Source organism: Corapipo altera, unplaced genomic scaffold (genome assembly GCF_003945725.1).
Source record: "Corapipo altera isolate COAL_440 unplaced genomic scaffold, ASM394572v1 295, whole genome shotgun sequence".
Taxonomy (NCBI): Eukaryota; Metazoa; Chordata; class Aves; order Passeriformes; family Pipridae; genus Corapipo; species Corapipo altera.
The window spans coordinates 3,860,739-3,887,581 of record NW_020884936.1 but is presented as its reverse complement, the minus strand read 5'-3'; the positions used below and the strand labels follow the sequence as shown (position 1 = coordinate 3,887,581).

The 26,843-nt window shown below is 50.4% G+C and overlaps 1 protein-coding gene across 1 annotated transcript in view; it reads right to left on the bottom strand.

Annotated features, from left to right (window-relative positions):
• The window catches only part of EXOC6B (exocyst complex component 6B), a 325,352-nt gene that overhangs the window by 77,142 nt on the left and 221,367 nt on the right, over window positions 1-26,843 (bottom strand). The window contains exon 18 of the mRNA XM_027660526.1: window positions 8,553-8,694. Coding sequence (XP_027516327.1) covers window positions 8,553-8,694 — 142 coding nt within the window. The remainder of the gene's footprint in view (window positions 1-8,552; window positions 8,695-26,843) is intronic.

Genomic DNA, 26,843 nt, shown 5'->3' with positions numbered 1-26,843 from the left:
TAACTGTAAAGGCATTTTAATGTATGTTGGCTGTAAAATTTGCCTGCAGCTTGCCCGAGCCAGCACACACACAAGGGAGGACTAACCCAAGCCTTCTGCCTCTGATCTGCAAGGGATAAATCATCCTCACACATTCCCTCTGCACCCCACTGTCTCATCTGGAAAAATTATCCCCAAAGCCACATCAATCCTAAACCAGCCCCACTTTGGAAAAGCACATACCTGAGAAGCTAAAAATATTTAGATGTGAGAAACAGTGTTGGAGCACCTTCCCAAGGGACCAAACTCCCCTGGGTGGTTCAGACATCCCTGGGTTGAGGTATCCAGTCCCAATGTCCCACCATCCAAGGACAGGGTCACATCATGTTCCTGATTATATCTGGAGGAACACTGGGAAGTAAACCCTGAAAGGGCCGCGATGAAAGCGGGTTTCTATTTTGGATGAAGGGTTTTGCAGCTGGTAGGAATCGAGTGAAGAGGCACACAGGGAGTTGTGAAATTTAAGATCCTCCCAAAAGCATGAACGTCAAACCCTCATGAGAAAGCGGCTGTGACTGGGGATGTTTTTACAACACCCGTGAATTTGTCACTGTTGTCATCTGCTCATGAGCAACCCAAGAGAGATTCCAGCCCAAGATGTGGTTGCTCGTCAGCAGCTCACCTTTAGCTGTCTCTTCCCATTGTCTCTTCTCATTGTTCCCAGTTGTGGCTTCCCCATTCCTGGGGCAGGTTGGATGGGGATTGGAGCAACCTGGGCTACTGGAAGGTGTCCCTGCCCCTGGTAGGGGGTTGGAATCTTTAAGGTCCCTTCCAATCAAAACCATTCTGTGATTCTGTGATTCTTCAGGAATCATACGGGAGGAAGGTTGGGAGAGCTGTGGAGTGACCACAGCACATCATGATGGTCCCACATGGAATCAACACTTGTTTGAAGAGCAATTCTCACTAAAAGAAGAGTCTCTACTGATTTAAAAATGCACTGGAACCTTCTAGTGGGAGATGTCCCTGCCCATGGCAGGGGGTTGGAATTGGATGATCTTTAAGGTCCCTTCCAACCCAAACCATTCCATGATTCCATGACTGACATCCAAGCAGCGCAATGAGTTGATATGATTTGTGTTAGAAGAGAAATGAGGTGGAGAACATGGCCCAGACACTCCAAGAAAGCCGCTCCAGCCCTTGGCCGGGAGGAGCCCGGGGAGGAATGAATGCAACGCTTCACCCCACGGCCGTACTCCTGTGATCGTAGGTCACACTTTACATACCAATGCCACCAACTTAGTCTGAAGGAAGAATGAACAAAGTCTTAAAGGGGGGGGAAAAAAAAAAAAGAAGAAACAAAGAAGAGAACGGAGCTTTAGAGGAGAGACACAGCCAGTTCTTCTTGGTTTTAATCTCTTCAACCAGATTTCAGGATAATTTTCTCGGAACAACCAAAGCACAGTGTTGGCCTCAGTACTGTCGGATTCGTTTATTGTTCTGTCTTCACTACCAAGGCAAGTGGCAAACATAGCAAGCAACCCACAGTACAGCCCCTTGAGCAGAAAATCACAGGAGAATAGAGCAGATCAGTATGCGGCTGTTTGTACAAAGCATTTAGCCAGGCTAAAGGTTTGAGGGGTTTGTGTTCAGGCCAAAAAAGTAATGTCTTTGCAAGGGCTACAGGCTTGGGCCACCCAGGGCAGGTCACAGGGGGACTCTAACCTCTCTTCCAAAACATTTCACTGATGAAAGAATCAAGGCACAGGAACCGTTAAGCCCTTTACAATGGACAAAGAATAAAGAGTTCAAACGCCCACCAGAAAAGAGACATCCACTGTAAAGGAACGATGGCGGGCGGGGGGACCTCCTGTGTGCCCCCAGCGCGCGGGGACGGGGCCTGGCACGTCCTGGCACTTCAAAGGGGCACAGCTGGTGGCTTCGTTCCTCAAAAACATCATTTCAGGGGAAGATTTACACAATGCCATCAGAATTCCCGATGGCAGAGTTGCGGCATCAAAGTTCCAGCAGCTCCTGTGGAAGGGAACCTGGACAATCTGCTGGTGGTCGGACAAGTTTTGGGGGAAAAACCATCGCAGTGTTCCTCAAAAAAGGATGTAGGTCTCAAAGTCATCTTATCTTCCTCAGATAAACCCTTGGAAGACTATCCTAGAAAAGCCAAGCGATGGGACGTCTTGTTCCTCATCCAGAGGGACAAAGTGACACCCTGAGGATACTGAAGCTGAAGAATAAATCTCTGTGTGGACTGTGGAGAAGTTTGTGAGGAAAAGAGGTGGGAGATGATGGGTAGGAACTGAGGCAAGAGGGAACAGAGAGAAGGTCCCAGTTTCCCCACTGAGCTTCTACTTCACCCAGTTTCCACACCGAGCTTATCTTTCACCCACATCATTCCCACACAACCCCACTTTGAAGCTGTTCCCCATCACAGACCGAATTACCAAAGCTCATTCCCATCTGGGTAATTCCAGAGAGCTGTGGGAAGAGGGAGGAGTCACCCAAAATACCCTGAACTGGGTCAGATTAAAGAAAAATTTCTATCCCTTTCCACCATTTGTTTCCATGATGGAACAAAGCTGAGCCCAGAGAGCTGTCCCTGCAGAGAAAAGAGTGCTCCCAGGGGCTGTGATGAGCTGCTGGCAGGGCTGAAGAGCACCCACAGCCCCAGGGAGGAACTTCTCCATAGTGGACCATGAGATGTTTCCAAGTAGAAGAAAAAGAAACTCTTCAGAAGGAACTGTGCCATGAAATCTGGCACATGATCCATAGGAGAGGCTTAAGAATCGAGTTATGGATCTCCACGGGTTCCCAAATCCATAACCTGAGGTGCACAATGGATGTCTCTTAGTTCTTCATTAAAATACTACAAAAAGTGGACTGTGAACATCTCACACTGGCTGAAGAGGTTGTGGATTCCCCATCCCTGGAAGTGTCCAAGGCCAGGTTGGACGGGGCTTGGAGCAACCTGGGATAGTGGGAGGTGTCCCCATGGAAGGGCGTTGGAATGAGATGATCTTTAAGGTCCCTTCCAACCCAAACCATTCTGGGATTCTGGGATTCTAATCTGGGTTGCAAAGGTTGATGAGCATCAATGCTGTGTGTCCATGATGGGTGGGAAGGGAAGGTGGTGCAGAGCTGAGGAACTGGGAGCTCCTAAAATTCCTCCAACAAAATCAGGAGTGGACAGAGGTAACCTCTCCTGACAGAATTGCAAAGGACTGTGAGGATGAGGAAATAAATACCAGTTCCTGATAACAAAGCAGAACATGGGGAGGCATTGGAGATGGACAATATCCAAAATCAGAGAATTATGGAATGGTTTGGCTTGGAAGAGACCTGAGAGATCACCCAGTTCCAAACTCCTGCAATGAGCAGGGACACCTTCCACTAGAACAGGTTGCTCCAACCTGGCCTTGGACACTTCCAGGGATCCAGGGGCAGCCACAGCTTCTCTGGGCAACCTGGGCCAGGGCCTCCCCACCCTCCTGGCAAAAAACATCTTCAAAATGTTGTAGCAGAGAGCAGAAGTTGGAGACAAAAGGACAGGAGAGGCTGAGGGGACACCACAGGAGTAGCAAAAGATTTTCAAAGGAGATTAAAGAGAAGGAAAACAGGGAAATACTAAAGCTAAAAGGAAACAAGGTGACAGATGAAAGGACAGATCAGGTGATGGTTGGAGGGAGTGGAAGGAAGCCCTCAGCTCAGGGGCAAAGTCAAAATGCTGGAGAGAGATAATTCCTTTTTGACATCACACAAACTCCCAGGGTTTACCCAAGTCAGGCTTGCAAAGATCTGTGTTAAATTAGGGAGCATTGTCCAAATATTCCCATCAGCATCCTGACAGAAAGGGCACATTTTTTTGAAGCTCACAGATGGGGAGTCAGGAGCTTCTCATCTGTGAATATTTACAGGCACTAATTCACCAGGAATCACCCTCTTCCTACTCTGAGTGCTCTGCAACCTCTAAGAAAGGTCAGCTGAGGGAAATGAAGGTGGTATAAATTCAGGGAGAAACAAAGGAGGATAAATCCAAGCACGGGAAGGTGGCAGAGCCGTGGAGCAGAAGCTCCCGTGGTCACTTGGAGCATCCATAAATCTCCCTTCCCAATTCCAAGAACACAAACAGTAGCTCTGGGAAGATGGGAAGACACCTCTGCTGTCAGCACAAATCACCCCACTCCACTTTAACAGCAGGAAAAGGCAGTTTTGTTTTCCAGTGAGGGCTGGGTTTTGACAGGCGGAGAGGTGGGAAGGAAGGAATGTGGGATGTGCTCCTCTCATCCTCCCAGGGAACTGCAACTCACTGGGAAAACAGAGGGTCTCAGAGGTGCCAGGGATGAGCTGAAACGTGTCCTTGCACAGGCATCAGGATCTCTTGTCCATGATGGAAAGATGTCCTTTAAAGCCACCCACACAGGCAGCTCATCCAAACTGAGCTCATCTTCTATTTGGGACAGTCTGGGAAACCAGTCACAGAATCCTGGAATAGTTTGGGTTGGAAGGGACCTTTAAGATCATCCAGTCCCACCCCCTGCCATGGGCAGGGACACCTTCAACTAGAACAGGTTGCTCCAAGTCCTGTCCAACTTGGCCTTGGACACTTCCAGGGGTCCAGGGACAGCCCCAGCTTCTCTGGGAAATCTATTCCAGTTCCTCATCACACTCACAGGAAAGGATTTCTTTCCAATATCCCATCTAAATCTTCACTTTTCCAGTGAGAAGCCATTCCCTGTGTGCTGTCCCTCCATGCCTTGTCCCCAGTCCCTCTCCAGCTCTCCTGGAGCCCCTTTAGGCCCTGCCAGGGGCTCTCAGCTCTCCCTGGAGCCTTCTCTTCTCCAGGGGAACCCCCCCAGCTCTCCCAGCCTGGCTCCAGAGCAGAGGGGCTCCAGCCCTGGCAGTATCTCTGGGGCCTCCTCTGGACTCTCTCCAGCAGCTCCACGTCCTTGTGCTGTTGTTCCCAGGGCTGGAGCAGCTCTGCAGGGGGGTCTCACCTTAGACAGGGACAGAGGGAAAAATCCCCTCCCTTTCCCATCAGTTCTTGCACCTCTGGTGCCAAAGCTCAGCCTGATGCCAGCAATCCAAGCAACCCTTCCCTTTCCATGCTGATGGGACAGCAAATGAGTTATAAATCAGGAAATATTTTACAAACCCACAAATCTGGAGAATTAATTCACTGGTGTCTTCTTCTAAGCCTAAACCCCCACCTTTTTCACCCTATTATTGCTGATTGTGAATATAAACCCATTTTCCTGTCATGGGTTTCATATCTGCTTCTAATATGCTGAAAAATATCTTCACCACCTACAAATTCTTCTTAATACACAAATAAGTCCTTCTATTAATTTGCCTCACCCTTCTCTTAATCAGATTATTCCTCTGGCATCACAAGAGACTTAAACAAAAGTCTGATAAACTCCAGGATCAAAACCCTGTAGCCCCTTTCCCACATCACAGCACTTACTGGAAGTGCTCCAAACAGCTCTGAAATAGTATTTTAATATGATAAAATTAATAAACTAAGTAATGTTTGAGGATCTGGGGGGAGGAAGAGGATGGAGGAAAAAGCATGAAGTTAAATATGGTACAACAAAGATGCTGAGATTCAAAGCTGGTATAATAAAGATGCTGAGATTCACACCTGTGCTTTCAGATAAAATACTAAAAAATAAACAAGAAAGAAACCTGAGAAAAAACCAAATTGAAACATATTTTCTGAATGCACCAGTTCACTCATCCTGACATTAAAAACTTGAGGAATTGCAGCCCAAAAAAGAGAAATAAAATGATTCCTGGTGTCAGCAAAGACACCAGACATTTTTTACTGCTGAAAAGGAAGAAAAAGGCTTAGTCTGGGTTGAATGTCCTGGGACTGACAGTGATGGAGTGGAAGATTCCAGCTCCGGAATCCGTCTCCATTCCGGCACCTCAGGATGGGGGAGCAGGTCACCTGTCCCAGGTTGGAGACACCTCAGTGTCTGAGTGCTCCTGGTCTTGCCTCCAAAAACAACTGGAATTTAGGGAATTGTGCTTTTAAACCAGAAATTAAATGCCATCTGTTTTTCCTTGCAGTGGGAACTCTCAGGGAAGAGTTGCTGCTGAGTGATCCCCGTTTCCCGATGGGGCGGAAAACTGCCGGGATCTGTGCACGTGTCTGCAGCCCAAACAGAAGGAATTATTAATGACAAATGGGCCCTATTATTTCCTGCTACATCTCCTGTCCCTCTGTGGGCACTGATTGGAATTCAGCTGCTCCCAAAGAGCTGATGGGACCCAAATTAGACAGGAAGAATTTGGGGTTGCTGAAAGAAAAATAAAGCCTCGCCTGCGTTCTGACACGAGATATAACTGCAGGATTGGGATGTGACTCATTAACCAGGGATCTTTCTCCCAGGTTGTTCGGCTGAGGGCTGGAAAACTGGAAATGGACATTAAAAAATAAAAATATGCTCGTTAGAAACACCACAAATCTTACTGGGGCATGTTTCTGAGCACTGAATTTCAATCTCGGTGTTGGTGGGTGCAGCCGAAGGGAAACACGGTCAGGAAAATGTTTGATAAAGGGTGGAAGAAGGGATTTGGAGAGTGGGAAGGGCCAGGTGATGATGGAACCAACACAGAGGATGGTACTGAGTCATTCCTCATCCCTGGAAGTGTCCAAGGCCAGGCTGGACAGGGATTGGAGCAACCTGGGCTAGTGGAAGGTGTCCCTGGTAGGCGGTTGGAATGAGATGAGCTTTGAGGCCCCTTCCAACCCAAACCATTCCTTCATTCTATGATAAACAAATTACATCCCAATCTCCACCTCAACCAAGACAAAAAGGTGGATTTTTTGGGGAAAAAAAAAAAGGCCCCAAAATACATTAGCAAGGATTTCCTGAACTTCTTATCAGCTCCATCAAGCTCTGTGTTTTCACCAGCCACGGTCACCAATCCATCCCAACACTGATCCCATTAATAAATCCATCCCTCTCACAAAGAGGATCCTGTGCACAAGTGTGTTCACTCTGCTTTAACTTAATTCTAAAAATAGGAGGAAGAAAAGTATTTTGTCTGCTTTGAGCTCTATGTTTTTAACCCTTTTACTGAGCAGGACAAGCAGCAACTTCAAGGCAACCTCAGGATTTCGGTCCTAATTCAGGTGGGCACCAGATGACCCAAAATGAGCAGGTTTGAGAGCAAAACCACCACAATGCTCCACACACACCTCTGAGTAGATGTTGTCATTTTGTCCCAAGGACTCTTTTTTCTATAACACTGAGTTTGCAAAAAGGCTTCACTGTGAGGAAAAAAAAAAATCCCTGTAGCAGGAAAAGAAGACGATTGGCTGAGGTCGGGAGAGAAACAGAACTTCTGGGGAGCAGGTTGCTCCAAGCTCTGTCCAACCTGGCCTTGGACACTTCCAGGGATCCAGGGACAGCCACAGCTTCTCTGCTCAACCTGGGACAGGGCCTCACCAACCTCAGAGCCAAGGGTTTCTTCTTCCCAATATCCCATCTATCCCTGCCCTCTGGCAGTGGGAAGCCATTCCCTGTGTCCTGTCCCTCCATCCCCTGTCCCCAGTCCCTCTCCAGCTCTCCTGGAGCCCCTTTAGGCCCTGCAAGGGGCTCTCAGCTCTCCCTGGAGCCTTCTCTTCTCCAGGGGAACCCCCTCAGTTCTCCCAGCCCTGGCTCCAGAGCTTCTCTGAAAGAGTCCTAAATAAACTCCTGCACTCAAATGTCTCCTATTTTTTAAACCACTCCACCTCAAAAAGCAGGGATGCTCTGCAGAGCACCAACACAACAATAAAGACGAAAAGAAAGACCAAAACTTCGATCTCTCAGAATTTGCTGAGCTTCCTCTGCCCTGAGGACGGTGTGGTCAACAGGTCCAAGGAAGTGATTCTGCCCCTGGACTCAGCACTGGTGAGGCCACCCCTGGAGTGCTGTGTCCAGTTCTGGGCTCTCAGCTCAGGAAGGACATCGAGGTCCTGAAGCAGGTCCAGAGAAGAGCAACGAGGCTGGGGAAGGGACTGGAGCACAATTCCCATGAGGAGAGGCTGAGGGAGCTGGGGCTGTTCAGCCTGGAGAAGAGGAGGCTCAGGGGAGACCTCCTCATTCTCTGCAACTCCCTGACAGGAGGGAGGAGCCAGCTGGGGGTTGGTCTCTTTTCCCAGGCAACCATCAGCAAGACAAGAGGGCTCGGGCTTCAGCTGTGCCAGGGGAGGTTTAGGTTGGAGATTAGAAAGAATTTCTTTGCAGAGAGGGTGCTCAGCCATTGGAATGGGCTGCCCAGGGAAGTGGGGGATTCTCCCTCCAGGTGTTTAAGGTGAGACTGGATGTGGCATCAGTGCCATGGTCTGGGAACCACAGCGGGGTTGGATCAAGGGTTGGACTTGATGATCTCAGGGGTCTCTTCCAACCCAGCTGATTTTATGATTCTATGACACTTCCCCGAGCAACCCCGAGCTCCACGGGGCGTTCGCTGTTCCCTCTCTGCATACCTGGAAATCCCAAAGCACGAAGGAAAAGGGGCAAGGGAAGAGAAGACAAGGGGGAAGGGGGTGACTGGGCACTCACGTTCACACTCCTCCACGTCCAGGTTGAACTGCTGCAGGGCCCCCAGTGTGAGCTGCCTCACCTCGGCCTCCAGCAGCAGCTGCAGCAGCGATGTCGAGAGGTGTTTGCAGGCAGACATGCAGGCAGTCTGGGCCACCTTCCCCTGCAGGAAAAAGGGACACCTGGTGAGGCCAAAAACCAAAGGAAGAATTCCCTGCACTGTTGGGTGAAGTCGGGTGGAGAGCAGGTGCATAAAGGACATTTAGCACAAGCACACAGAAGAGCTGTTACAATCTTATAATAATGGCTAATTACCATATCTAACCATCACATCGTGGCCCAAAAACTCATCATCCCCCAGACTGCCCCCAGGTTCTCCTTTCAGACACCAGATCAGTGATTCTTGGGTCAGAACCACGTTGTGGGGAGAGTGTGTGTGTGTGCAGGGGGAAGGGATAGGTGGAACCTCACAGAGGTGGGGTGGGGTCGTTCACTCATGACAGCCTCTGGAATACACATGGAGAAGTCCTGGAGTAGCTTCCAGTCACAAACAGCCCGGGAGAACTATAACACAAACAGTTCCTGCAGCCCCTGACCCAGCTCAGACTGGGACAGTGAGGACACTGTCCTATAACACCCCACAGCTCACAGGGACAGTGAGGACACTGTCCTATAACACCCCACAGCTCCTGCAGCCCCTCTTCTTCTGGCTCCAAACCTGGTTTGGGTTGGAAGGGATTTTAAAGGCCATTCATTTCCACCCCACTGCCATGGGAAGGGACACCTTCCACTAGCCCAGGTTGCTCCAAGCCCTGTCCAACCCACCCCTGGACACTTCCAGGGATGGAGCAGCCACAACTTCATTCTCTTTTTGGCAGGTAAGGTTTGCACAAGTCTGCACCACATATCAAACCCCTAAAAATGGGGAAATCCTTTGGCACAAGAGCAGATTTCCACACAAAGCCTCAGGAACGATCCCAATGTCTGCGTGCACAACCCCACGGCGACGTTCGTGGATCGCGGTGCTCCCCTGACAACAGCTCCAGCAGGAGATTATGTCCTCAAACACACACAAAAGCCCTTTAACACGCTTTTCTGAACCCAAGGCGTGGCTTAGGAGATCTCACCCACTTTTACAGGCGCTTCACAAGTTGTGTTTAAACTGGGATTAAAGTTTACCCCGTGTCTCCAGCTCAGCATCACCGGTTTCGTTATCGTGGCACGGAGGGATGAGCAAACCTTCGATGCGTGTGCTGGGAAGTGTGGGTTTTTTTACCACCAGCTCTGCAAAGTTCTTTTGGGTCTTCAGGCCACATTCATCTTCAGCAGGAGGGGAAAAAAAAAATGCATTTTTTATTTGAAAAAGAAAAAGAGCCAGGCCGTGAATTATTGAGCAGGGTCCTTCATCTCCGCTGCTCCCAGCCGTTCCCAGGCTCGGGAACGTTCATCACTCACCTCCAAACAAACACCTGCACTAAAATGAAGATGAAGCACAGCAACCATAAAGTTTAGCGGAGCTCTGGTTTGGTTTTTTTTTTTTTTTTTGCTTTTGCTTTTCATCATTTCTTTGTGCTTTTCTGACACATTTGGTTATTTAAAACACGGCTCGTGCCAATCCCTCATCCCCGAGCGCAGCGGGAAGCGCGACACGGCCCCAGAGTGATTTTTCTTCATTACTTCCAACAGACACTCGAGTTTTTGCTGGGGTCGAGTGGTTTTCACAGAATCACAGAATATCCTGAGCTGGGAGGATCAAATCCAACTCCTGGCCCTGCCCAGACACCCCAACAATCCCCCCTCCCATCCCCGAGAGCGTTGTCCAAACCCTCCTGGAGCTCTGGCAGCCTTGGGGCTGTGCCCACTGCCCTGGGGAGCCTGGGCAGTGCCCAACCAGCCTCTGGGGGAAGAACCTTTTCCTAAAATCCAACCTGACCCTGCCCTGGCACAGCTCCAGTCATTCCCTCGATGCTGTCCCTGCTCACACAGAGCAGACAGGGATGGAGCTGCCCCTCCTCTGCCCCTCACACAGAAGCTGCAGACTATGATGAGGTTGGTGACCAGGGACAGCACCCAGGGAATGGCTGGAGCTGTGCCAGGGGAAGTTAAATTGGATTTTAGGGAAAGGTTCTTCCCCCAGAGGGTGGTTGGGCACTGCCCAGGCTCCCCAGGGCAGTGGGCACAGCCCCAAGGCTGCCAGAGCTCCAGGAGGGTTTGGTTGATCCTCTGGGGCACAGGGTGGGACTCTTGGGGCTGGGCCTGTGCAGGGCTGAGGGTTGGACTGGGTGATCCCTGGGGGTCCCTTCCAATTCAGGATATTCTAGGAATCTGCGAGGTCTCCCCTCAGTCTCCTCTTCTCCAGGTGAACAGACCAAGTGCCTCAACTGCTCCTCGTGTGGCTTCCCCTCCACGTGCCACTGAGCAGAAGACCCAGATGGAAGCAGAGATGAGAAAGCAAAGCCCTGCAGCCACACCCTGGGACCCTCACCCACGCTGCCCATGAGGGGACAGGGCTCCTCCCCCTTCCTGGGTGAGCAGGAGAAAAATCCAACGAGTAGCTCACAGTCCACGTCAGCAGGAGTTTGCATGGAGCACTGCAATGCTTGGAGAAGCCTTGGAGGTGAATCAGAATGGTTTGAGTTGGGGGGACCTTGAAGATCATCCCATTCCACCCTCTGCCATGGGCAGGGACACCTTCCACTAGCCCAGGTTGCTCTAACCTGGCCTTGGACACGTACAGAGATCCAGGGGCAGCCACAGCTTCTCTGCCCAACCTGGGACAGGGCCTCACCACCCTCACAGCCAAGAATTCCTTCCCAATATCCCATCTATCCCTGCCCTCTGCCACTGAGAAGCCATTCCCTGCGTCCTGTCTCTCCATCCCTTGTCTCCAGTCCCTCTCCAGCTCTCCTGGAGCTTCTTTAGGCCCTGGAAGGTGCTGGAAGGTCTCCTCGGAGCCCTGTCTCCTCCAGGCATCAATCTAAAACCCTCTGCAGCTCCCTGAAGTCGACTTTAGTGGCTCCACTCAAGCAACAACCTCTCTCTGCAATTATCTCTGTCCATTCCCACTGGATGCCATCCCTTCCCTCCAGCTTGCCAACCAACCACACCAAGGACAAACCCCAGGAAGGTTTTCTGCCCCACTTCCAAAACTTGCAGAGGAACAACCTTCTTAGAAGCCAAGCAAGGGGCAGATCAGCCCATGTGGAGGCACCTAAAGGGTTTTCTATGCCTGCTTCGTGCAGGAACTCCTTGTCCAGCCAGACCTGCTGTGAATGACAAGTGACACCTCTGGGAGGGCGTGAAGAGGAGCAAATAATCAAGATGAAATGTCAAGTTAATGAGCCCAACACAGGGAAGGTGGGATGGGAGAAGTAATTTAATCATCAGGGCCTGACAGCACCAGGACTCATCGAGTCTTCACCACCCAAGTGCCTCCAAGTGGCACCTCAGCACCTTCTTTGTGACTACTTTTTACCACAACTCGTTGCAGAGATGGCAAAGGGGGTCCAGCCACCAAGGTCAGGACCAGCTTCTGGCTCAGCCTTCCCTGCTCCTTCCTTTTCCACATGGCATTTGCTCAGGCCCAAAACTTTTTGAAGGTGAAAATCTATATTTCACCTTTGAAAACCTGGAAGCTGAATCTTCTCGGGCCAACTGAGAACATGACCTTTGTTTTCTATTATTCTTAAGGTTTAAACACCTAAAAGTCTTTCTTCTTTAAAAAAAACCTCAGTGTTTCCTCTTAAAGAACACAGAGATGCCTGACAGTTTAAATCCAATATTTCTGGATGAAAGGCAAAAGTATATAAAGGTATTTTTCCCCCCCTTTTTAAGCATTAATCCATTTTTCCTTATATTTACTATCAGAGACCTTGGAGATGCCACAGGGCTTTCAATCACTGTGTTAAATGTCTGCTTAGAGAAAGGAAAGCACCACCAGGGATGACCAGCATCTCCTGCCCTGGGCACCAAGATTTAAAACCCTTCCCAGAATTTATGGTTCTCCCTCCTTATAAATAAGGCTGAACCCAATCCTTTCCTGCCTCATCCCCGTGCTCGACACAACCAGTGCCCACTTAAAGCAGCTCCTGATAAAATCAGCAGAGCCTTCTGAACATCAATTTTAGACTTTTTTTCCCCAGAAATAGAGTGGGAAATGTGCTTGATAAGCAGCTGCTGTTGACAGGAGACAAACCAGCACCCGGACACTGATATATCACCGCTAATAAGCTGCTGTCGTGAGTTGTTTGTATTCCCACCTGGAATGGCTTGAGCTGGCAGGAATCAAGCACATCCTCACATCACAACATGTTGGCTCTTTGGAACTTATTTAGGATGGATTTTCACTTCAGAGTGCTGGTTTTTTTCCCCCCCTCTGGTTCATTTTTCAGCTGGCAGAGCACGGCCTCGCCCGCCCCTCACGGGGACACGCGGAGCCGAGCGGGTGATGGACGTGCTTTCCAGCAGCCTCACCCCCCTCCCAAAATCATTAACTGCCCCACCCAGGGTGGTGGTGTCAGGATATGTGCCTTGGGACAGAGGTGGAGCAGGAGCAGGATCCCTCCAATGTCATCCCGGCTGTCGGAGCTCCTCGGAAAGCCCGGGCTCAGAGGAGCCGCCGTGCTCAGCCGGGAGGGCTCCGACCTCGTGTCAATCACCCTGATGGTTTTTTTGGGAGCTTGTGGCGGAACGGGGGCACTCCCAAAGGCTCTCCCTGTGCCAGCCCTGAGCAATCAGGGAGTTCCATCCTGATCCTGCTCCCTGATGTGGCTGCAAACCAGCTCCATCCCTGGGGCGCTGAAACAACTCAGTGGAACAGTGTGGTGCCTCCAGCCCAGGAACAACTGGTCTGTCACAGAATCCCAGAATGTGCTGAGCTGGAAGGGACCCACAGGGATCACCCAGTCCAACCCTCAGCCCTGTACAGGCCCAGCCCCAAGAGTCCCCCCCTGTGCCCCAGAGGATCAGCCAAACCCTCCTGGAGCTCTGGTAGCCTTGGGGCTGTGCCCACTACCCTGGGGAGCCTGGACAGTGCCCAACCAGCCTCTGGGGGAAGAACCTTTCCCTAAAATCCAATTTAACCTCCCCTGGTACAGCTCCAACCATTCCCTGGGTGCTGTCCTTGGTCCCCCCAGAGCAGAGCTCAGTCCTGCCCCTCCTCTGCTCCTCACAAGGATGTTGCAGACCCCAGTGAAGTGTCCCCTCAATCACAGATTTACATCCTGACCCCGGTCCCAGCCTGGCTCCAAACCAGCTCCCTCCCTGTCTGCATTTCAGAAACAACTTGACTGAACACTGTGGTCCCTCCAGCACAGGAACAATTTGCCTAAAATCCAAGATAAGATTTGGAGAGGGAGGGAAAGGAGGAGGAATTGCAAGCACAACTTGAAGTCTCTGCAGAAAACAGGGAAACAAACACCTCAAAGTCACCAATCGCTGCTCATTTTTCAACTTTACAGAATCCCAGAATATACTGAGCTGGAAGGGACCCACCAAGATCATCCAGTCCAACTCCAGGCCCTGCATAGGCCCATCCCCAAGAGTCACCCCATGTGCCCCAGGGGATCATCCAAACACTCCTTAACTTGACAGAAAAACAGAGAGCTTCAAATCCCTCACAGCAATTCCAGAGACAGCACTGAGGGGGTCACTCATTTATTTAAAACCTCTGCAAATGCCATTAAAAATGACCTGGATTTGCAGGGGGGTCAGGGGTGAAAGTTGATGGATCTCAATGGCCAAGACACCCAAGCACCTGCTTGGTCTGACCTTCAGTTCAAACAGAGGAATTCTGAACGTATTATCAAAGCAAAATCCATGGATTTAGGGTTAGGTTTGGTTTTTAATTTAGGATTATGGTTTGTTTTGAGACTCCAATCAGTTTGTAACCACATTTCTGTCACGGAACCCCTCCATCCATGGCTTTCAATGGCACCTCTTTGCTGCTGGTGTTCCCACGACACCCCTCAGGGTGACAGTGCCCTCCCTGCCCTCCCAAGGCTTCCTCTGGGCACAGACATCCAGAAAACTTCTTTGTGGCCTTGGGAAGAAAGGGAAGAGCCAAACATCAGCAGCTCTCCCAGAGGTGCAACCGAGGGGCACCTCCCAGAGCACATCACCATAAAATCATTGAGCTTCGAAAAGATTTCCCAGACCATCAAATCCCCCCTGTGTCTGATGCCCACCTTGTCCCCCAGCCCAGAGCACTGAGTGCCATGGTCAGGCCTTCCTTGGACATCTCCAGGGCTGGGGACTCCAAACCTCCCTGGGCAGCCCCTTCCAATGCCAATGTCCATGGGCTACCCCCCATGGACCACCCGCCATGGGGCCCACCAAGCGAATCATCCCTGAGGAGATCCCCCCTGAATCATCTGCTTTCATCTATATTTGATCCTTGGGCAGCAGCTGGAAGCCCCTGGATTCCCAGGAGGATGGGATGGACCACAGGGAAGGTCTGGAGCCGGCCCTGCTCCCGGGATTTGTTTGAAAACAGCCAATCTGTTCCCAATTAGGGAGAGGAAACGCCGAAAGGCTGCCTTGTTAATTAAGGGACTTGCTATCAAAGGACTCATTAAAAGCTACTGAAATGGAAGGGTTGTTAAAATAAACATCCATTAATCTTAACGTGCAATCAGGAATAAGCTGCCACTTCCCACCTCGTGGCTCCATTCCAGCACTCTGCAGGAGCACCTCTGGCTCTCATGGAATCATGAAATGGTTTGGCTGGAAAACACCTTAAAGATCATCTCATTCCACCCCCTGCCATGGGCAGGGACACCTTCCACTAGCCCAGGTTGCTCCAACCTGGCCTTGGACACTTCCAGGGATCCAGGGGCAGCCACAGCTTCTCTGCCCAACCTGGGCCAGGGCCTCCCCACCCTTCCAGCCAGGAATTCCTTCCCAATATCCACCTAAAACCACCCTCGTCCAGCTTGAAGCCAAAATGGACACAAAAAACATGAAGTAGCCCAAATATTTTGGGAATCCTATTTGTCTTTCCCAAAGTAAATCAAGGCTCTCTCCCGGTCGTCGTGTCCACCCTCGGAGACTTCCCGAGTTCCCTGATGCCAAGCAGAGCCTGGCCTTGGACACTTCCAGGGATCCAGGGGCAGCCACAACTTCTCTGGGTAACAGAGGAGGAGGAACCTGTTGGTGCCTCCTGCTTTTCCCCACAATCAGGTTGAATGTGGTCACTGAAATGCCAACACAAGTCCTGCTGTAGCAGGGGGAGCCCTTCCACCAACTCCTCAAGGAATTACCGCGGCATTTCCGTGGAAAACAGAGCCGGACAGGCCTCAAACGGGCTCAGAATTTCCAATTATTTTTCTTTTTTTTTTTGCTACCAACAAAAATTTCCTTTTCTTGCACAAAAGCAGGCCACAAAAATGCAAATTCATCAATATAAATGTCCACTTTTCTATAAACACACCAAGTTGCCCCAAGAATTCCAACACTGGCTTTGCTGACTTTCCCAATTCCTAAGGCAACACTGGAAGGGGGGATTATGCAGGAGATGGAAAGGTGACGGTGCAATAAGGAGGAATTGTTGGGTGGCACCAACCCCAGAGGAATCCCAGTGGATCCTTCCCGTGGGGGCACCTCAGTCTCTGCAGAACCTCCCACGTCTCATCTCCTGCTCCAGACGCCTCTGGATCCTCCTGCTGCCCACACCACAGCCCCAGATCCGTGGGCAAATCCAGCAAATCAACTCTGGTAACTCCTGAGTGGAAATTTGGTTTCTCTGTGTCATCTTGATTTGCCTTTTTTTTTTAAAAACCAACTCTTCTGCAATCACTTAAAATGGCAAAAAAAACCCCCAAAGCATCACCCCGATACATTAACACTACCCAACCAGTCAACCCAAAGGTACAACAAGTACATTTATGAATGTTTTTAAGAGGTTTACTTAAGAAATAAACCCCTCATTAAGTGCCCAGAAACCCATTTTCAATTGGACAAAGAGGGTTGTTTTTTTTTTTTTTTTGTGGAGGTTTTTCGTTGCTTCCTTTTTTTTTTTCTGGTTTGTTTCGGGGTTTTTCGGCTTTGTTTTAGCTAAAAAAAAAAAAAAAACCAAAAACAACACCAAACACACAAAACCACATTAAAAAATCTCCAAAAAAAACCCCAAGCCAAAAGCTGTGGGTCTGCACTCAACAACTTGCAAATAGATGTGTCTCCAGGACAAAGGGACAAGTGAGAGCCCCAAGCAGGTCAGATGGTCAAGGATACCAAGCCTGGTGGGTGGGTCAGTGCCACCTCAAACAGGGTGGTCTCCAAAGATGTCCCATCTGAAGGCTGGAGCTCAGTTGCCATCAATGACCACTTTGGTCACCAGGGCAAGTATCAAGAGAGCAACTCTTAATCAATTAATTCTATTTTTTTTGGCTTTAGCGCCCTTATTAAGAGGAAGAAGTGCCCTTTTCCTGCCCAAATTGTGTTATGGAAAGAGGATAAGAGGAGACAAGTCCCTGGTTTCTAGCAGGGAATGTGCTCCAGGCTGAGCTTAACTCTGTGTTAGACTCGACCCATGTGGGACACCAGAGGTGAGTGATGTGTGAACATCAACAGTCACCCATTTCAGCCACTGCCAAGCTCCATATTCCACCTCTGGCTCCATGAAGTCATCCCAGGAGCTGAACACTGAGGCCATTGTGTGGATTTATGGACTTGGAAAAGGCAACTGGCGCCAAGTTACAAGTCGACGTTCACGTGGTTTTTTGGAATTTGCCAAGGAAAAGAAGGAGAAAACCTTCCAGTCAACAAGGGAAGGTTGGCCATGAGCAACGTTTGTGGGTCAGGGCTCCTGAGCACAGAGCAATGCCTGCTGGGGAAAGGGATGATCCTCAGCCTTGGACTCATGGGATAATCCTCAGCCTTGGACCCTTGGGATGTTCCTCAGCCTTGGACCCCTGGATGCTTCTGAGCATTGGACCAATGGGATTTTTCCCAGCTTTGGACCCCTGAGATGCTCCTCAGCTTTGAAACTCTGGATGTTCCTCAGCTTTGGACCCCTGGATGCTCTTCAGTCTTGGATCCTGGGATGCTCCTCAGCTTTGGACCCATGGGATGCTCCTCAGCCTTGGATGTGTCTCCTCAGCCTTGGACCCCTGGACATTCCTCAGCCTTGGACCTGTGGGATGTTCCTCAGCCTTGGACCCCTGGACATTCCTCAGCTTTGGACCCCTGGATGATCCTCAGCTTTAGACTCACAGGATGTTCCTCAGCTTGGACTCCAGGGATGCTCCTCAGCCTTGCACCTCTGGGATTCTCCTCACCTTGGACCCATGGGATGCTCCTCAGCATTTCCCCTCAGGACCTGCCGTGCCAGAAAGTGACCTGATGACCCAGAGTTTGTGGTTTAGGAGGAGGATCCATGTTCTGGGTAGGATGATCCTGGTTCCCTGGGCTGGGAGCAAGGCAGGTTGTGGGATCTATGGAAGAAGCTTTGGTGCCACAGGAAAATCACCAGGTTGAAGACAATTTTTCCTGTTTTCTGAGTGAAACTGGGAATTTTGGACCTCTGCTGACTTTGACCATCCCAATCACACCATCACTGGTTCCAGAGACAACCTCCCAGCACCGAGACACCTCAGGTTCACCACGGAAAACCTACAAAGAGCAGCAGGGCCAACAAACACAATCCCAAGTGGAATTTGCCTCCTGCAAAGCCCCAGAAAGCTGAAGAGCCCAAAGAGCAGCTCCAACCAACCTGGAAGGCCACCATCCCTTGTCTGGAATGGGATGGCTTTCAGAATCCAGGGAAAGCTGAGCATGAGCCCACATTTTAGTGGCTCCTTTCCAGAGGTATTTAAAAAAAAAAAAAAAAAATCCACGGGGTGTCACTGCCAGGAGTAAACATTTACCACTTCTCTGCTATTTTTGGGGGATTAAAGGGAAAACAGGCTGCCCCGGATTCTGCAGCACGACCAGCACACGGCAAAGGGAGCTCCCAACAGGAGCAGAGCAGATAAAAAAAGGGAAAGGCGGGAGGAGGAATAAAAAAGCAAACACGGCAATTGTCCAGCACCACAGAAAATAAACCAGCCCGCTACAAAACCCCCCCTCACATTCCAAGAAAAGAGGAAAAAACCCCTGGCTGTGTCCAAGGTGCCCGAGGTCAACGGCTGGAGGCTGTTTTGGCTGGAGCTGGTGGGAGCTCGAGGCAGAGGGGAAATCACATCAGGGGTGATGGTCACAACCAGCTCCTGCAGACAGAGCTGAAAGTGGCTTTTTCAAAAATATATAATGTTGGTTTATTCAATTTGGAGGTTTTTTTGGAGGTTTTTCATAACAATTTGGGGAGTCGCCAGCCCCACGGAAAGGTTTTTCCTACATCAAGGAATCCTGGACCTATGAACTGCACCTACTTAAAATAGGAGCAACTACACCCCAAAGCACAACTCAGGGAGTTTGTAACCACCTAAAATTGTGGGATCCAGGATACCAGAGGCTCTGGGACAAGGTTGTGCTCAGGAACACAGGATTTTTTCCCTCTCGGACTGTGTTGTCACAGTCAACAAGCCACAGCTACTTTATTATTTCTTTCTTTCTTTTTTTTTTTTTTAATAGGAAAATAAATAAACAGGAGGAAGGGCAGGGGGTGGAGAAGGGAAGTCCCTTGGGATGCAGCTGTCACCACCGAGCACAGGATCATTCCTTTGAACCCTTTTGGAGCCACACAAACACCCAACCGGGCAGAGACCCCTCGTTGGAGCTCCAGGGTTTGTAGCAAAGCTGGGAAGCTGCTGAGGGGGGTATTTTACACATGGACATAAGCAAAAAAAAAAAGCCCAGAGAAAAGGAAGATTTCATGATCTGTGTCTTTTTTCCTTGCACAGAATCCCGAGGCAGGGCAGGATATTTTTAATTCTGTGGGGTTTAAGAGTCTAGAGTAGAGAAAGTTGTGTGCAAGGCTGGACAGTCCCTGTGTTGGAGCACCCAGTGCTGTCTGGTCTCTTGGGATGCTCCAGAGATTGCTGGAAGAAGCTTCACACCAGACACAGGAAAGTTAGGGATAGGACAGCATTATGCCTTGAGAAACTAGAAATTAGAGGCTTTATCCTTGGGAGCCACTGGATTTAACTGCAGGCTCATTAATCATGTAACCACCTGATCCCAACGCTCCCACCAGGAGTAACAGGGATCCTGCTGCTCCAGGGATCCAGGGATCCCTTAAAGATCACCCAGTTTTGACCCCCTGTCATGGGCAGGGACACCTTCCACGAGCCCAGGTTGCTCCAACCAGGGTCCTGTTGGTAGCCTTTCCCTGGAACTAAATATTAATTTTCCAACATTTCCATGTGTTCCCGAGCAAACACTGCAGGAAAACACGAGCAGCAGACCAAGGAAGGACAGGGAGCCAGGGGATTGGTCTCTTCTCCCAAGGAACAAGTGACAGGACGAGGGGAAAGAGCCTCAAGTTGCACCAGGGGAGGTTTAGGTTGGATATTGGGGAAAATTTCTTCATGGAACGTGCAGTCAGACTTTGGAAGGGGCTGCCCAGGACAGTAGTGGTGTCCTCATCTCTGCAGGAATTTAAAGTCATGTGGATGTGGCAGTTGGGGACACGGGTCAGTGGTGGCCTTGGCAGTGCTGGGGAATGGTTGGACTGATGATCTCAGAGGGTTTTTCCAACCTCAGTGATTCCACGATTCCACAGAATCATGGAATGGTTTGGGTTGGAAGGGACCTTAAAGATCACCCAGTTCCCACCCCCTGTCATGGTCAGGGACACCTTCCATGAGCCCAGCTTGCTCCAACCTTGGACACTTCCAGAGATCCAGGGGCAGCCACAGCTTCTCTGGGCAACCTGGGCCAGGGCCTCCCCACCCTCCCAGCCAGGAATTCCTTCCCAATATCCCACCCAAATCTCCCTTTTCCAGTGGGAAGCCATTCCCCCTTGTCCTGTCCCTCTAGACCCTTATCCAAATCCCTTCCCAATATCCATCGAAATCCACCCTCTTCCAGCCTGAGGCCAAAACAGACGCAAGAAACACGAAGCAACCCTCACTTTTCGGGGTCCTATTTGTGTTTCTCAAAGCAAATCAAGGCTCTTTCCTGGTCCCTGTGTCCACGATCCGGGACTTTCCCAGTCCCTTGATGCAAAGCAGACCCGTGGCCCGACCGTGATCGGAGCGCGCGGCTCCGAACTGGAACGAGCGAGACACACACACAAAAAAAAATGGACATATTTCATCCTCCTCTTTTGTGGCTTTTATTTTCTTTTGTCTTCGCTTTGGGAATAACATTCTTTCCATTGGGAAGAGCCTTGATTTTCCATTAAATACAAAGCAGCTGCCATTTTGGAAACAAAAAGTTGATTAAACACAGATTTATTTTTTTTTTATATTATTATTTCCCCCCCCTCCCCAACGTAGGAAGAGGCGAGAGCCACGTTTCTTTCAGCTGATTTATCGGGGCAAAGCATCTGCCAACCATGGCAGCAGGAAGACTTGAAAGAGAGGGAATGGGATCATCTTTCTCGAATAATTTTATAATTATAATTTGACGTTGTAGAAAAGGGGAAGGATCCCCAGGCTTGGAGCGCGGTACCCGTCCCCCGGGACGCTGACACCGGGGGTTCCTCACCCTTCACACACACAGGGATGCTCCAGATTCCCGATTTACGCAGATTCCTGCTGGCTGGGATGCCGAGGGAACGTCGGTGTGACGTACGGATGCCGGGGGGGAAACGCAACCAGCACGCGGCTTAAGGGCCAGATGTGGAGCAGACTGGAGAAAAGGATGAGCTCCAAACACCAAAAAAACCCCAAAAAAACCCAAACCACCCACTCCGTGAGCCATCAAACTCCATCCAGCAGATTTTCCACGTTCCAAGCAGACCCGATCCATGAGTGACCAACACAAGCGGCGTCAGAACCTTCGACCTTTTCCCAAAAACTAAATCACGTGTTGGATTTTCAATCTTTAGGTGTTATGCTTTAAAAACCAGGGAGAAGATGGAAGAAACAGAGAGGTGGTGGATGGGGAAAGCTGTAGGAATCAGTGATACTTTGGTTTTTAATTAACCCCTCAGGTTCTCCTTGTTTAGGGCCCTTCCTGAAACACAGCGGAGACGGACCCCGGAGACCACGAGAAATCCATAAGGATTTGCTCTTTTCAAGGCTTTTCCTCTGTTGCTATTACATCCAACCAAGGCTGAAATATCCAGGGAAAACATAGCTCTGTGGAAAGACACCTGTGATGGTGGATTTGGTGTCCTTCAACCATGCCAATGACACTCAACCACGCCCACGCTGCTGTCGGCTCCGAACGACGATCCCGAGCACCCAACTCTGCTCCATGAACCCTCATTCCAAGTGATCCCTGCACGGGGACCCCAGAGGACACTGCACTTGAATTAGGGCTCCTCTAGGGCAGGGGGGTCTCCTCCCAGGCTGGGGGTTCTCCTCCCATGGATATTTTAAGGAAGGTAGCAGAGGGTTTGGAAGAAGATTTGCTGTTCATTGACATTCTCTTTGAACATTCCCAACTTAAGAGCCTCAGAACAGACAGTGGATGAAACCAGAGGAAAGCAGAAAGTCTATTATTTCACTTAAATTCCCCAAAGCATAAAAAACCCCCAAACTAACCCAAACTTTACCTTCGGGTAGGATTTTTGGAAGGTACAGGCCGAGGAAGGAGAGGGAATATTTGGATTCCTTACTCCAAAGGATGGATTTTTGCCAAATCCCCCATCCCACAACATCTCCTTCTCTGTGGATGGAGGGGTATAAAAAAAATAAGCGTCAAACAGCTTAAAAAAATCCAAGTTTGGGAACTAAAAATCCAAGCCAAACGTGCCAAGGTGACTCCACAGAGGGAAGCAATGCCCAGGGAAGCGTGAACACCCTGGTTTCAAGGATTTATGGGACTGGGCATTTGAGCTTCAATTAATTTTCCAAGTGCTGAAAGCAGACAAGAAACCATGTAATTACAGGATAACTTGGCTTACCCAGACTCAGCTTAAGCGGCGCTCCCGGGTTAATCAGAGGTCAGCGTTCCCCCAGCCAACCCCGCTAAATCCATGGGATTTGAACGCTCTGCTCTTTGCCTTAAAGCAACCACCAGTTCTCATTCCCACCCCTTCGTTTTGGTAAGCATTTGGGATTTTGGAGGCACTTGAGAACACCAGGAAAGCCCTGCTCCAGTCCATCTTCTCCCCCTCAAAGCACCTGTGTTTTAAGGGAATTTTGCCCAACTTTCAAGGAGAGTCACCCCTTAAAAGACTTGGATCCCCTCTGGAGAGCAGAGGAAACCCTCCGAGGACCATCCGGGGAGGATTTGGGATGCTGCTCGTGCCCTGTCCATGTCCACATCTAGGAAATTCACTTTTTTTTAACGTACATCTGTACCTACAACACCAAGAAACTTCCAGGATCGGCCACGACTCCTTCCCACGTTAAACCTTTATAATCCTTCCCTCGTCCTGCTGCTTTGTGCGATCCAGTTTTTAGTTTTCCACCTCTTGCAGACATGCAGATCGGCGATTTACTCCCACCAATTAATCCCAGCTACCTAAAAGGACTGAAAATTAGGAGGGTGACGAGGAAAATTAAGACTCTGTGGCACTAAAGAACAAACCCAACTAAGAGCAGCCCGGCAAAATCCCGCCATGTAACGGGATTACTCCATCCCTGACCCTTTCCAGGGGAGCTCCAGGTATTATTTTCCATTGATTTACCTTAATGAAAGCAAAGCCCCCCTCGCTGTAGGAAGCTGACTCCAGAGCTGTCTAGGCACTGGATTCAATTAAAGGAATAAATACATCTGGCTTCGAAATGGCTGGAATTCTGGAAAAGCCAGAGGCGGGAGAGCTCTTTGAGTCTCTCCCTCGGAGGCTGCGCCCCGAGGACAACCACGGAGGGTGGGTGACACCCAACACCGCTCCTGGAAAGTCAGGGAATCTTTTCACCCCCAATTCGGGGTCCTGGGAGGGGGTTGACGACCCTTTTCAGCCCAACCTGTTGAGCCCGTGAGGTTTTTAGGGCCTGTGGGGTCTATGGGGTCTATGGGGCATATGGGGTCTGTGGGGTCTATGGGGCATATGGGATCTATGGGGTCTATGGGGCTAGTGAGGCCTATAGGGTGTATGGGGTCTATAAGGCCTATGGGGCCTATGGGGCCTTTAGGGTTAGTGAAGCCTATGGGGCCTGTGCGATATATGGGGTTTATGGGGCCTATGGGGTGCATGGGGTCTATAAGGCCCATGGGCCCCCCTCCCTATAGGGCTAGTGAGGCCTATGGGGCCTTTAAGGCTAGTGAAGCCTAGGGGGCTTATGGGGTACATGTGGCCTATGGGGCTAGTGAGGTCTATGGGGCCTGTGGGGCTAGTGAAGCCAATATGAGGCTTATTGGGGCCTATGGGGCTAGTGAAGACAATGGGGCCTATGGGGTACATAGGGTCAATAAGGCCTAGGGGGTGTATAGTCCTTATACATCTCTCGGTCTATAAGGACTATGGGATGTATAAGGTCTATGGGGTTAGCGAGGCCTATGGGGTGTATGCGGTCTTTAGGGCTAGTGAAGCCTATGGGGCCTGTAGGGTGTATGGGGTCTATGGGGTCTATGGGGCTAGTGAGGCCTATAGGGTGTATGGGGTCTATAAAGCCTAGGGGGCCTATGGGGCCTTTAGGGCTAGAGAAGCCTATGGGGCAGCCTGTGGGGTATATGGGGCCTATGGAGTGTGTGGGGTCTATAAGGTCCATGGGGCCTATAGGGTTAGTGAGGCCTATGGGGCCTTTAGGGCTAGTGAAGCCTGTGAGGTCTATGGGGTATATGGGGTGTATAAGGCCTATGGGGTCCATAGGGTCTATGGGGCTCAGGGGATCGAGGATTTGGGGGGGCATCCTGAATTGGAGGGGTGGGAGGTCAAAGGGCACTTGGGGGCTCCCCAAAGTGCCAGGGGAGGGGAGGAAGGGGCGGCCCCGGGGTGAGGGGTGGGGATGAGAGGCTGGAGGAGGAGATGGGGAGGGTGGAAAGACCTCGGTTTTGGGGGGTCATAGGGCTTGGAGGGGAACATGGACATTGGGGGGGGCACCCCAAAGTGTGGAGGGGAGGAGAGGGAAGGAGCTGGGGTTGGGAAGGGGTGAGACTGGGATGGAAGGGTGATGTGGGAGCTCTGCAGGGCAGAGGTCCTGGTGGGCGAGAGAGCAGGGTCGGGGTTTTTGGAGGGGGTTAAAAGGGGGATCCTGGGAACTCCTGACCCATCAGCCTCACCACAGGGGATTCCTGGAGCATCCCTGCCTGTTCCCTGGCTCCAACCCTCCCAGCTTTGATGGGAGCCGGCCCCAAACTGCTTTAACAAGGCTCTTTCTTCCCAGAAGCTGGTGTTGATTTGAGCCCTCGATGTTGACTTAGAAACCCCCGGGTGCCCAGAGCCTGCAAACGCTCCAGGCTTAGTTTCCAGGAAAAAGGGGGACAAGCATCCAGCTGTGGTGTGGAATATCAATGTTTCCAAGGCGGTTCCAATGGAGAGCAGGGGTTAAAGGCTGGGAAGCAGAAGCTGGGATTGAGGCTCATCTCACACCGACTAAAATCCAAGGCAGGCTTTGCTCACACGTGCCTCGGTTTGCAGCCATGGGAATAGAGGAAACAAGGTGGCTCAGGAGCACTTTGTTTGCGATCTATCCGTGGAAATGCCGCGAGGATTTTCCTCCCGCACATGGAACAAGCAGAAATGACGATTACAGGGGGTTGTTGAACCAGAAGGTTGGTCCTAAAGGTCTCCTTCACTTTTTTTTTAGTGCTGACTGCCCTGACCCACACAAGGAGGGAGTAAAGGTCAAGGATTCACAGTGGTTTTGGGATAAAATCATAGAATTATGGAATGGTTTGGGGTGGAAGGGGGCCTTAAAGATCATTTAGTTCCACCCCCCTGCCATGGGCAGGGACACCTTCCACTAGCCCAGGTTGCTCCAAGCCCTGTCCTTGCACTCCAGTCCAAGGGAAGGCTTAGTGCCCCAAGCTCCAGGTTGGAGCACTTAAACCAGGAAGAACATCAGGCTGGAATTCCCAGGGAGGATTTCTCTGCACAGAATACAGGTGGGATTTTACAAACATCTTTTCACTTGCAAGCAGAGGGTGAAGGTCCCATCACGCTTTCCCTATAATAACAGAAATTTCCCCTAATCCCCTGCAAATTTAAGGGGCTAAAAGGAGCCATTTAAATGTTCTAAAATCAGCAATTTAGCGATGCCACTGCGACAACACATTTGTGGGCCACCCCTTGGGCAGGAAACCCCTCCCCTTGGTCTCTTCTTTATCACAGGATCACACAATCATTAATCCTATTGATTTAAACTTTTAATCACTCTTTTCCTTTCCTCTTTTCTGTGATGAAGGACCTTTTCTGGTTCAACTCCCCCCCTCCCGACACCGGAGGCGAGAGCAGAGCAGACCAGACGCGCACGACACGCAAGCCTTGTACTCACCGACATGGTAGAGTGGGCATCTACCTCCCCCTACAGAGGACAACACAGGGAGGTCAAAGTCAAAGGTAGAAGAGAAGCAAAGCAACAGGAGAAAGGCAGAAAGGTTCACAGTGGTCATTTTTTAGGTCCCTTTGTAGCACCGGTTGGCAAAGTTGTTAAGAAAGCAAAATACGGGTCCATTGGACCTGGTTTGAGGAGGGTGAGGAGGAAAATAAAGGACCACAGGAGTAGTTTTAAGTATCATGGAATCATGGAATGGTTTGGGTTAGGAGGGATCTGAAGGACCATCTGGTTACACCCCCTGCCATGGGCAGGGACACCTTCCACTAGCCCAGGTTGCTCCAAGTCCTGACCAACCTGGCCTTGGACACTTGACATCCACAGCTTCTCTGGGCAACCTGTGCCAGGGTCTCACCACCCTCCCAATCAGCAGTTCCTTCCCAATATTCCATCTATCCCTGCTCTCTGGCAGTGGGAAGCCATTCCCTGTGACCTGCCAGTCCATCCCCTGTCCAAAGGCCCTTCTCCAGCCTTCCTGCATTCCCTGCAAGCCAACATTCCCGTGCCTTGGCTCTCCCACCTGGAAGTGATGGATGTCAAACCCTAGTGAGCGACAGCTGGGATCAGCTCCATAAAAACTTGTTCAGCCCTTCCAAGGGCAAAGGGACCTTATTTAAGCGCAGCCAGGACTTGTGCAAACCCAAAGAAGGTGACTTTGGTGCTCACACCACGTTTTCATGACGGTTATTTTCCACTTGGGTCCCTCCCAACGTGGTCGAGGCTGCGGTTGGTGCAAAGTTCAAGGCATTTCACCTCCACACACGGTGCCCGGGCTTATAAATATTACAGAGGGATTTGACTTTTTAAAATAAAAACATAG